Source organism: Musca autumnalis, unplaced genomic scaffold (genome assembly GCF_047663935.1).
Source record: "Musca autumnalis isolate F117 unplaced genomic scaffold, ASM4766393v1 scaffold_4, whole genome shotgun sequence".
Lineage (NCBI taxonomy): Eukaryota > Metazoa > Arthropoda > Insecta > Diptera > Muscidae > Musca > Musca autumnalis.
Genome location: NW_027411977.1, coordinates 134,159,246 through 134,172,063, shown reverse-complemented (window position 1 = coordinate 134,172,063; position 12,818 = coordinate 134,159,246). Strand labels below are relative to the sequence as shown.

Genomic DNA, 12,818 nt, shown 5'->3' with positions numbered 1-12,818 from the left:
ATGATATTTTGCAGAATTGTACCATATAGGGCATGCGAATGTTAATGTAGGTCTAATTACATTTCTAAAAATGAGATGCTTGTTTTTGAGGCAAAGTTTTGATCTATAATTAATTAATGGTCAAACAGCCTTCAAAACGTTAGAAGATTTTTTGGCAGTTTCGTCAATGTGTTTTCCAAAATTCAGTTTTTTGTCCAGTGTAACACCTAAATATTTGACATAGTTAAGAATATGTATCTCATTATTTTCGAAAGTTAGGCTTCGATTAGGTAATCTCTTAGGAGATTTATTAAAGGGGAAGATAATTGCCTGGGTTTTGTTGGGGTTTATCTTGACTTTCCATTTGTGGAAATATTTATTGCAGCTTTGCAAGCCTTTTTCCATTTTTTTAAGTAATGATGTTGTTAGTTTGCCGGTGGTAATTAGGGCAGTGTCATCCGCATAATAAGCTGTCTGCAAAAATTTAGGAGGAGTATAATCCGATGTATACAGCGAGTAAAGTAATGGCGAGAGTACAGAACCTTGAGGTAACCCTGCAGTAGTTGTTTTTGGAGTTGAAAGACTGGTATTTACACATACAACATACTTTCTCTCTTTGAGAAAATCGTAAATAATTTGACATAAATAAAGAGGCATACCCGCATTTAGTAATTTATATGTGAGGCCGTCATCCCAAACGGTATCAAACGCCTTTTCGATATCTAGTAAAATGAGCCCGGTTGACAGACGTTTACGCTTGTTTTCCAATATGACGTTAACCACTCGGTTTACTTGTTGAATGCAGCTGTGTTGCTTCTTAAAACCAAATTGTTCCTCTGCAATCAAGTTGTTTGCGTTAACAAAATCATTTATTCTTGTATGTATAATTTTTTCATAAAGTTTCCCTAGCAGACTGATTGGTCTGTAACTGTTGGGGTCCTGTGGTGGTTTGTTTGGTTTTGGGATGGAAACAATTTTCGCGACTTTGAACATTTTTGGAAAATAGTTGTGATGTATGCAACTGTTGAATATGGATACCAACAACTTTAGTGATTTTAATGATAATTTTTTTATTAAAAGGTTTGGTATTTCGTCTAAACCAGGAGCTTTCGAAGATTTCAAGTTTTTTGTTAGTAATTGCAGTTCATTAAGAGTAACAGATCTGGCATTCGAATCAGTTACCACTGCCCTCTTAAACTGGTTTATTTTACTAGCAACTTTCATGTCAACAGAATGTTTAAAATTTGATGTTATGGTGTTGGCTTTTAAAAATGTATCGGCTAACAGTTCCGCTTTTTCTTCATCTCATCGAATAAGCTGGTTGTCGTTCCTTAAAACTTGTATAGGCTTATTTGCTTTTCCGCGTAGGCCTCTGCTAATCTTCCAGAATGATTTGTCACCCGGTTTAATTTTGGATAACAATTTAACCATTTCTCATTGCGTTCAATTTTTATTCTTTCTTTTATAATTGTACTTATTAAATTTACACAGTTTTTCTTAATGTTGTATTCATTTTGGTTTGTCGCTCGTTTCATTTTTTATGTACGTATCGCCTTGTCTTTATTAGTTTTATAGTGGTATTTGATAACACATTGTTCTTGTCAGAACTTAAAGTAGGGCTAGATATATTACGAGCTTCTAGGATTAATGTAATTAATTTGTTGATGTCATAGTCAATCGATTCGACAGAAGGATATAGTTCAATATTGTTGTGACTAATATGGTTTTGGATATGATTCTGGAAAAGCCGCCAATTAGTAGATTTAAGATCGAAATGTCTGGTGTCTATGGTTTGAGCTTTTGATCTTTGAAGCTTACAAACGATAGGTAGGTGACCTGACGGGACTTCGTACCCAAGGACATTTAAATCCATGGACAACGATGTGTTTGAGATTATGATGTCAATAACAGAAGGATTTCTATCATATTGGTATGGGTAATATGTTGGTTCCGCTGTGTGATAAAAAAGAAATTATGATTCTGTTGTAGATCGAAAAGTACATTTCCGGCAGTATTATTGGAGTTACAATTCCATGACGTATGTTTGGCGTTCAGGTCTCCTAAAATTGGGAACTGAGAATCGCGATCTGTAAGTCGAAGCATATCATTTTTGAACTGCGGTGTGTATTTTGGGGAATACGCTGTAGTAATTATTAACCTCCTGTTATTAATTACAACTTCTACGGACAAGTTTTCTACCAACTTATTATTTAATGACGATAAAAGATTGTGTTTAACATTTTTCCGAACAAGTGCAACGCCTCCACCTCTAGAGAACTCTCTATCATTTCTATATATGAAATAATTTTTAAGGTAGGGTTTGTGTGATTCATTTAAATGGGTTTCATTTAATGAAGCTGTATGAATACATTCTTTTTCCATTAAATATTCAAATTGTTTAAGGTGGGAATAGTTAGAAATACCATGGGCATTCCAGTGAAGCATTTTGAAAATATTTGAATTATCGTAGTCCATATGCGTATTTCACCATTGACATGATAACCTGAATCTGTTGAATCTTATTTTTGCATTGCTGAAGATCATTAACATCAGACATAAAAATTTTGAAGAGTTCATCTATGTTAAATAGTTCAATATTATTTATATGGTAATATTCAAAAAAGTTTTGCAATCGTTGAAGTTGAGGTTTACCATTTAATAAATCGCGAACTATAATTATATTTAATACAATATAAATATATTTATGTTGATTGAAGTGTTTTAGCCACGATCTGATAATATGGGCCATAACAAATAATTTACGTGGAAACTGTGTTGGTGGCAATACAAATAAATGGGTAAAAATGTGTTGAAGTTAGCAAGTTTTTTGGTGTTTTTTCTTGATTTCTGGTCAAACCAGGGAAAACTCAGACCTGAGCTCAAAGAAATTGAAGAATACCCCTTGGGCAATATGGTTCTAATAAATGACTTCTCGATATATACAGTGCATCCCCCTTAAATCGATGCTGACATTTTGAAGTTTTGAAATCGGGGTTTTTTGAATTTTTCTTATAATTGGAGGGCGCAACCAGATAATGACCTAAACTATTTATTGGATTGTAGAACTCGTGATTCCTCGTCGTTTGATGTATATCTCATGAGTGTGCTCCGTACAGCTCCCTAGTAATAGGAGTCCAAAGTCGAATTTTTGGTGCGTACATATGCTTTAAAACCCTATTTTTTGGCTTCAAAATTTACAACTGTGACACAGGTACCCTTGAACCCCGCGTGATTTTAGTTTTTTTCCGCGCCGGATTTATTGAGCCCTACCGCGATCGAATCCATCCACTAAAACCGCTGATATAGATACCCTGAAAATAGGAAAATAAGCTAAATTTTATTTTGACTAATCATCATACTAAACCGCGATTTATGTACCTTAAAAATTTTTACATAAATGGAATCCTTTATACGCGATTATAACATTTGTTAAAAAGGTGTGTTATAAATTACAGAGATTCGGGAGTAGCATTCGTATTTAACCAAAAATAGAATCAGGTAGCACATCCGCGGTTCTTGACCAATCTGTATAAAATTTTTCTTATTGACGTATTTTTAACAGGGGGTCACTGAAATCGGATGCGCCTTATAATCATATGCACATCGCGATATTTTTACCCACTTGAAGGTTTTTTGAATGGTAAGATGCAACTGACGGCACACTTTGGCGGCTAAATAAAACATGGATAAAATCATACATATTGATAGAGACGCATTCGCTGTAACCGAAAAGTGCCTGCGCCTCAACTGATTTTAAAGAATTCGCGAATTACACGCTTTTTAACTTTTGTGTTTTTTCTTTGGTTGTTATTTCAATATCACTCTTTATTTCCTAATTATATTGCTTATCACACTAAGCAAATATACTTTCACGATGATAAACTATTTTCCTTGAAGAGGTTTTAGCAAAATAATTCAGGTTTTGTTTGGAAATTTAGCGAAATAGTAGAATAACTCCCAAAAAATGTTCTCACATTTTTCGTATTAAACCAAAAAATATATTCTTGAAATAATGTTCCAACAATAAACTTTTGTCTTTTGTTGTAGCTGCAATATGAAATTTAAAATCCTAATCTATAAAATTTTGGTCTCACATTTTTCTGGACATTGTCTAGATTCTGTGCGTATTTTTAATTTATTTTTTTAGAGATTTTTATGGACTCTCAGTTAGAATAAATAAAATTTACTCGAAGATTCCTTCATAATTTTTTAATTTTCCGCGAAAATGAAAATAACTTTAGCAAATATTTAGGCGTCTACGGATAGATATTAAATGTTGTTACCGATTTATACATACATTTTGGTATTACAATATAAAGGGAATTTTTAAATATTTTTTCTTTATAAGGGAATAAAACCCCCCATAACTTTTGGGCGCAGCATCCAATTTTGTGAACGCGAACAGATTTGAAACCACGATTTTTTTCTTAACCCATGTACCAAAAATCGTGAATGTGCTATCAAAAAATTTTTTTAATTTTTTTTCGATGGAATTGTAAAGGAAATTTGAAATTTACCATATTTTGTGTATTCTGTTCAATGGTGCACAAGAAGAGAATGCTATTTTGGGTTTTTGTATGGGAAAGAGAGTTGTAGTTAACTTTTTCGTAAAGACGCGTGCATGGCTGATTCTGTTGCATACTGGGAGAGAGATGAGCATAGGTAACACGTGCAGATTGTTTACGAATAACGTTTCTACCAGAATTATTCGTTGTTGCTTTTGCCCTATTTTCTAAGTAAATGGCTCTCGACGGACAGCTGATATCATTTGCGGAGTGATCAGTTCGTTCTCTCCCTTCTTTCTTACAGTTGAAACACGTGAATGCAGCAGGTTTTCGGTCTGTTTTGTTTAGTGGACATGAGTTAGTGTGATGATCGTTGGCACAGATCATACATGCTGAGAGTCTATGACAGTGTTCCCCTCCGTGCCCATACATAAGACAATTCCAACATTGAGTTGGATTATTTGTCTTTCTTTGTTCATATTTTCTCCAAGAGATTATTACGCTGCATAGACTTTTAACATTTTGCAATGATTTAGGATTAAAAATTGTACTTTGAATACAGCGTTGTCAGGTGATCTGTGTTTTGTTTTAACTTCATTGACAGACACCGGGAATAAGTTATATTCTTTCAAGTCATTTATAATATCGCTGGTGCTGATTTTGGGCAGACCATAGAGAAATATGGTGTATAGTTTGTTTTCTTTGGATCGAAAAGTGTGAAAAGCTATTTTCTTCTCACATAAAGTATTTTTGCAGTGTTCCAATTTTTCGTTATTTGGTGCAAATATTTTGGTTCCAATTGAACAGTTTTTATAAATGAACTCATTGCCAAAAATATTTTTTAATTCGGTTAGTAAAGTTTTGGTGTCCACAACAATTGGTGGTGGTTTCACAATCTTGGACTCAGTAATTTGGGATTCAGCCTCCAAATCCATATCAATGTTTTCAGCCAGTGGACTAAAGCGATTACCCAACGTTGACCGTTCGTTGGCGAAAAAATTTGTTGCAGAAATAGGTTGCGATCTCTTCTGCCTTTTGAAGTTAGCCGCCCGTTTTACGGACGTAGACGCGGTTTTTGCCCCGCGGGGCATTTTTGTTGGTTTTAAATATATATTAGGGATTAAAGTCTAACAATACGAAGAGTTCAATAAGAACAGCAAATACAAGACAATAATCTGATTTTTTACAATTCTGTTATTGATACGGACAGTGAATATTTAAAAGAATGTTAGATCAAACTTCGATGAGTAAAACACACAACCGTACTCAGAGAGAGTTTGTATCGAACTGCCAACTTTTATAAAGGAACAAACAAAAAGTTAAAACACAAAAAATGTCATAACTCATCTATTTTTCAACCGATTTCATTGGTTTTCCCCACTTTGTAAAGCTAACAAAAAATCCTTCTTGATAAAAGTAAATAATTACGCAGTTTCGTTTCTTCTATGAGGAAAAGCACGAGAAAAAGCATTTTCCTGTTTTTTAATGCGTTTTTGTCACACTTAAATCACTATAACTTAACCATTTGTTACCCCATTTTTAGAAATGATGGCTTGTTCGAAAGACATGATTTTCACCTTTTAAATAGAATATAAGCTGTAAAAGTCCATTGTGGAAAAAAGAAGTTATGTCCGTTTTAAGTTTAAAATCCAAGAAACCCCGTTTTTCACTACATTTACAGTTATAAAATCAAAATGCGAAGTGACCCAAAGAAACCAAAGATATTTTCGTCTTCCATGGACTCCCACAATACCGAATTTATGCATCAGAACCCCTGCAAATTTTCACTGTAGCACAGTGTAATTGATGCTTGTGGCGCGATTACAATGTTTAGATGGGGAAACGTATGGAAGGACACACATAGCCAGATCGACTCTGTTCGTCGAGACATTAATTTTGGGTCTAAGACCATCAAACTCTTGAGCCAAATCCAACTTATAAAATTGCAAAAGTTTTTCATTCTTGCAGGCGTTGGAACAGAGCAATATGTTTTTAATGTGCATCGTTAAAGAACATACATGCTCGCATTTAACCAAGTCAGCTAGAGAGCACACAAAAGTTGTTTTCAAATATTGAACACATGCAAATACACCATATGGAACCATCAAGTTTTGCCCAACTATTATTATTTTTTGCTTACTTGCAGCGTGTAATTATTTATACATTGGTAAGTATTCGTTTATGCAAAAACCACTGTTTGGAGAAAAACCACAACAATTATTTTTTAAATTGTTCCAAAAAGGCCCAATAATAAAATATCAATATATATGTATGTGTCACAACAATCACATTCAGCTATTGCATACATCAAAAACATATTTGTTTTAAATGTTCTACATTATTTGAATCTAAAAGACGTACCTTCGGTGTTCACAAATTATTGTGAAAACAAAAACAAATTTTTAAATTAATTATGGATACAATATTACTAGATATCCAGGACAATGGAAGAAAAATTCTCAATCCCATTAAATGGATTGCCATGTTTGCCGGTTGCAATACGAAGTACCGAATAAAATTTTTACATCCCATGAAAATGTAAGTTTTCACATACGATTTTATATTGGGACTTTAATATATTGAGTGACAATTGTTTCTGTTTTATATAGTCTAAATTTGTTTCTATTCATGACTTCTGCTTTGGCCTGTTTTGGTCAATTGTTTTATATTTGGGAACGCCGTCATCAAACTTTTGAAAAATATAGTGAAGTAAGTACTTGATTATGAAACAATTTATGCACTTAACAATACCTAGTCTGTCATTTACTATTAAAACCAATAATCTTAATGTTAATTATACCCTCAGCCTTTAGGCTAAAGAGGGTATTTACACTTTGATACGACCAAAAATGTGCCTCATCGAAATAATGGTTTTAGACCCCAAGTATGTTTGTACGATATCCGTTTCAGACATTTTTGAGTAGATCTAGCAATGTCCGTCCGTCTGTCTGTCGGTCTGGCTGGTGCGCACGATAGCTCTCGAAAGGATCAATCGATTCGGTTCGAATTTTGGGTATCGAAATATTTTGTCCAGATTCGATTTAAGTTCGAAGATGGGCCATATAGGTCCACTCCTTCAGGTACCTCCCCCACAAATGTTCAAAAATTGTCGCAAAACTTGTGCGCACGATAACTCTTATAGGGAATAACCGATTTGGTCCATACTTTGCACATCGTGTAATTTCTACCAAACTTAGATTAGGTTCCAATATGGACTCAATCGGTCCACTCTTTCGGGTACCTCCCACACAAAATTTCGGAAAAGTTCAGTTTAGGACCTGGTTTCGAATCGCTTTGATTTTTGTTTACGCAAGTTGTATTCGCTGTCCTCTATACGACGCTGTAAGTTTCATTAGGGGCAAGTCCATACATCCTGAGAAAATAGCCTGAAAGTTACAAAAAAACCCTATGACACCGTGTGTAGTGGTTGCAGCGCAAGATAACCCTCGAACGGATCTGCCGATTCGGTCCAACATTTGGCTTTCGTAATATTTTGTCCAAACTTAGTTCAAGTTCAAAGATGGATTATATCGGTCCACTCCTTCTGGTACCTCCCCCACAGAAGTTCGAAAATGTTCGGAAAATTTGTGCGTACGATAACTCTTGAAGGGAGTAACCGATTTGGTCCATACTTTGTACATTATGAAATTTCTACCAGACTTAGATGAGGTTTCAATATGGACTCAATCGGTAAACTCCTTCGAGTACCTCCCACACAAAATTTCGGAAAAGTTCAGTTTAGGACCTGCTCTCGAATCGCCTTGGTTTTTGTTGTACCATCTTGTATTCACAGTCCCCTATACGAAGGTACAAGTTTTCTCAGGGGCAAGTCCATACTTCCTGAAAAAATAGCCTGTAAGTTGAAAAACAAACCCTATGACACCATGTTTATGTGTGGAAGCGCAAGATAATTCTCGAACGGAAATGCCGGTTGCGGCCAAAATTTGGCCTTCGTAATATTGTTTCCAAACTTAGTTTAAGTTCGTAGATAAGCCATATCGGTCCACTCCTTCAGGTACCTACGCCACAAAAGTTCAAAAATATTCGGAAAAATTGTGGGCACGATAACTCTTGATGGGAGTAGGCGATTTGGTCCATACTTTACACATTCTCATAATATCTACCAGATATATGTAGATCAGGTTCGAATATGGACTATATTTGTCCACTCCATCCCGTACCTCCCACACAAAATTTTGGATAAGTTCCCCTTAAGACCTGCTATTGAATCACTTTGATTTTTGTTGAAGCAACTTACATTCGCTGCCTCAATTACAATGGTAAAACTTGTTTCAGGGGCAAGTCCATACTTCTTGAGAAAACAGCCCGAAGGGTGTAAAAACCCCTATGGCACCCCCATGGTCTATGTCGGTCCATTCCTTTAAGTACCTTTTCAGCAAAATTTTTGAACTTTAATCCTAATCAACATTTTTGTCGGTTCATACGAGACCAAAATTTTAAAACTCCATAAATACATAAGTTTATTGTGAAAAAAAGTGTTTCAATTTGCACAGGCTGAGGGTATATCTCTGTCGGCAAAGACGACTTGTTTACTTGTTTTTTATTAATTTTGGTTTGCACAATAAATGTGAAGCAAAGCTCATTCATTCATCAACGCACTTTTTTATTGAAGTTCACAATAAAAAGGAGAAACCAAAATCATTTATCAACGCTCTTAGAATAAAAATTGATCAAAAAAACGTTAAATTTCCAATGAGTGCTAGGCTTAGTTTCATTTCACTGCTTTAAAATGACTGGTTTCCAATTTACCCCGGTTTCCTTTTAATGAATTTTCTATATAACGTAGTAATTCGTCGGTCCCCAACTGCTACGTTATAGAGAAGTGTATATATAAACAAGTAAAAACGGCGTTAAGTTTTGTCGTGCCGAACTTTTTAAGGCCTCCATTCACTATCAGTCATACCGTCGCACGGTGGTCGTAAGCACTGATCTAGCGAAATTCATAACTTGCAAACGAATTGAGATACGTCACTGAAATTTTGCACAAACTCAGCTTGTGGGTAATAATGGGCCAAATATGAACAATATCGACTAATGTTTTGGTATAGCCCCCATATAACGGTACCTTCCGATTTTCGGTATTTTGAGGATTTAAGCCAAAATTTCGTAGCAATTTAGCTGTAATTTGGTACTTAGGGTTCCTAGTGGTCACAAAATATTTCCACCAAAAATTATGAACATAGGTCCACGTTTTGATATAGCCCCCATGTAACCGTACCTCCCAATTTAAGGTATTTTGAATATCATGACCACATTTTTAATTCAACTTGGCTGTAATTTTGCATTCCGTGTTCTCACTGCGTATAAAATCTTCTTGCAAAACATTTTCAATACGGATTTATGTTTCGATGTAGCCCCTTTTATGGTACCCGCGATTCGTTGAATTTTTACTTGTTATCCCATATTTAATAACATATTTAGCTATAATAAGGTATTATAGTGTCTCCGGGGGTAGAACTCCTCCTTGGAAACATTTCTCAAGATAGGTCCATATTTTGATTTAGCTCCCATACAAATGCACAGCTAAATTTGTATGAATTTCATGCAAAATCCCTTATTTTAAAAGTGCAGTCATCAAAAGATTTGCAAATATTTGCAGCCCGAATGTGGTTATTCAGTATCCAGAGAGTCCAATTTCATTCCCCAAAAAATAATCGGACCTAAGTTCGGCCAAGTTTACAAGATGCACTCTATGGAACAAGCGCGTACAACCCATAAAACCACTAAAAAATTTAATATTTTGAAAATTTATTGCTATATAACTAAGTACCTCCAGACCCCAAACTAATTTTTATAATTTAAATCACACCCTCTGCTATTAATTAAAAATATATCTTGTCCATTTTCATTACGAATTTATTTAACATTTAAACAAATATGAAGTTAATTTTTTTGCAACAATTTTTTAAAATCTGATGCAACAAAAACTCTTGTATTTGATAGTGAATAACTGAGTGAATATTTACAACAACAAAACTGAAAAAACAAAATCTTTTTCTGCAAAGTGTCTGTAATCGATACAATGGCAAATATTTCGCAATTTTATAGTTCGATTTTTTGACTTTCGCGCCGCTATATCAGTGGTTTCGACCAGTGTGCGTCGGGCCGACGAACCCTTTCGAGTATACGTATGCATGACAAGTATTTGGCAAAGTCTTCAGTCAATAATCCAAATCTTGAAAATTTCCTCCAAATATGATTGAATTTTATGTTTTTTTTTTGTTATTCCTTCACAAACAATATTTTCTGTATTTAAAAATTGTTGGTCTTTCCAGAACTGCATGAATCTACTATTTTGTACTATTTTTTTCGAGTTTAGGTAGTGCCAAAGAAATTCTCGATCAGAGTGTTTCTTTGCGCACGTATCTATTTGAGCGAGCAATTGACACTTGGGTAAAAAAGGTTCTTGTTGAAAAGCAAGAAACAAGGGAACTGATGAAGATCTGAAATTATAGTCTTCCCTGCCTTTACCCCTTGGTAAACATCGCCAGTTTTTTCCCACTAATAACCCAGCCAGCATTTGGAAGATTGCTTTTTCAAAAATCACATTGAGGGGTCATTTTAGAGTCCTTTTGGTGATCAAAAAATGATTAAGTCGCTTGTATGATCAGAAAGGGACTCGAAAGTGACTCCCTGTAACGATTGAAAATAGTTCAAATTAAAATACAACAACAAATGTGTAGTAATCACAAATAAATCATTTAGGCGTTTAAAATGAGAGTTTTTTTCGTTATTTATTGTCACATTTTGATCATCAGAAGATTGAAAAATGCTTAATCAAAAAAATGGTCATCCAGGTGTGATTATAATTATGTATCTTCTGATCATATTTTGAACAGATAGGTGATTAAATACTGATTGTTTTGTTTTATTTCTGTTTTGTTGAAAATAATTCTCATATACACTTTCCACAAAACTTTGATATAAATGTATATTATACGTTACATTTATATCAAAGTTTTGTTAAGAGTATAGACAAACACAACACATGTTCAGGTAGAGGGGATAATTAAAAGTCATAGCAAAGCAGAAAAGACAACACAACAAAGGAAAGAACAAAAAAAAAGAAGAATAAAAAGAAAATTCTTTTAATGTTTTCGTCTAATAAAAAGACTCATAAATGACTCCCTAAAGACTCATAAACGATAATAAACATGACTCAAGAAAGACTCGAAAAAGAGTCCCAAATTAATCAACAAATCACCAATAAATGATTAAAATACGACTCGAAAAAGACTTTATATACCATCAGAAAATGGGCAAAAATGACTCGAAACTAATGCAGAGGAAGACTCATTTGTGATTTGTTTAGAAGAGTCGCCTGAGGTTACGTTTTCCTCCCGACAAAGGAGTCATTTATGATCAGTCGGATCAAAAAAGACTCGAATTTGATTAAAATTTTCAAAAAATGCTGGCTGGGAAATTGAGCCCGACTATTTTGAAAAACAAAAAAGAAAACATGTTATCGTAGTAAAAAATAGTAGCTTCTTACTGGTTCTGGAACAGAGCATGTATATTGTCAATTTGAAAATAAACACAATTCACCAGACTGATGGGGGGTTCATTTTGAAAATCAAAACAAACATTCTGAAATTTTCAAAAATTTACACATATTATCAGAAATGCTATCGTGCACACTGATAGTGAGTGGAGGCCTTTATACCCTTCACCACGAACTGTATTGAAGTGAGCAAGAACAATTAGTTTTCGTTTGTGAAAGTATTAAGCTCTTCCTCTTATTCCTTGCCGGAGCAGAATATCTAAACTGATAATACTAATAATTTTCCTAATTGAGCTGTTGTATCCTCTGTCAATACACAATATTAAATTACAGCAATCATGGTTCGAAAATTTGACATTTTCAAAAAAAAAAAAAAAATATTTTGTTTTGTGCCAGACTATGAAAATTTTCATTGAAAGCTCTTTGACATTTACTTCTAACATTTCATTGACGTCTACACACACAACATTTTTATACCCTTAGCCATGGTAGAACAAATACAAGGTAAAGTTAATACTACAACAAATACAACTCGAACAACAACCACAAAGGAATTTGTTTTTGTTTGTAAACGTTAGTGTCAACGTAAATGTAAACAAAACAAGGAAATGTCTATAAATTATTGGAATTTAAAAAACTAATAATTTTTCACATTTGATTGAATATTTTGGAAAACATGAATGAAAACTCGTTAGATTTTCAATTTGAATGTTTCCATATCATTCCACTAAATGCATAATTTCTCGCAGAAAGTAGAATACTTGCAAAAATGTTTCGGGTCGCTGGTAGTTCATTGAAAAAAGAGAAGATGT

General features: G+C 34.1%; 1 protein-coding gene across 1 annotated transcript in view; it reads left to right on the top strand.

Moving 5' to 3' along the window:
* Positions 1 to 6,755: 6,755 nt before the first annotated feature.
* The window catches only part of LOC141402554 (odorant receptor 63a-like), a 49,799-nt gene continuing 43,736 nt past the window's right edge, over positions 6,756 to 12,818 (top strand). Inside the window, exons 1-2 of the mRNA XM_073984064.1 lie at positions 6,756 to 7,022; positions 7,094 to 7,193. Coding sequence (XP_073840165.1) covers positions 6,898 to 7,022; positions 7,094 to 7,193 — 225 coding nt within the window. The 5' untranslated portion in view covers positions 6,756 to 6,897. The remainder of the gene's footprint in view (positions 7,023 to 7,093; positions 7,194 to 12,818) is intronic.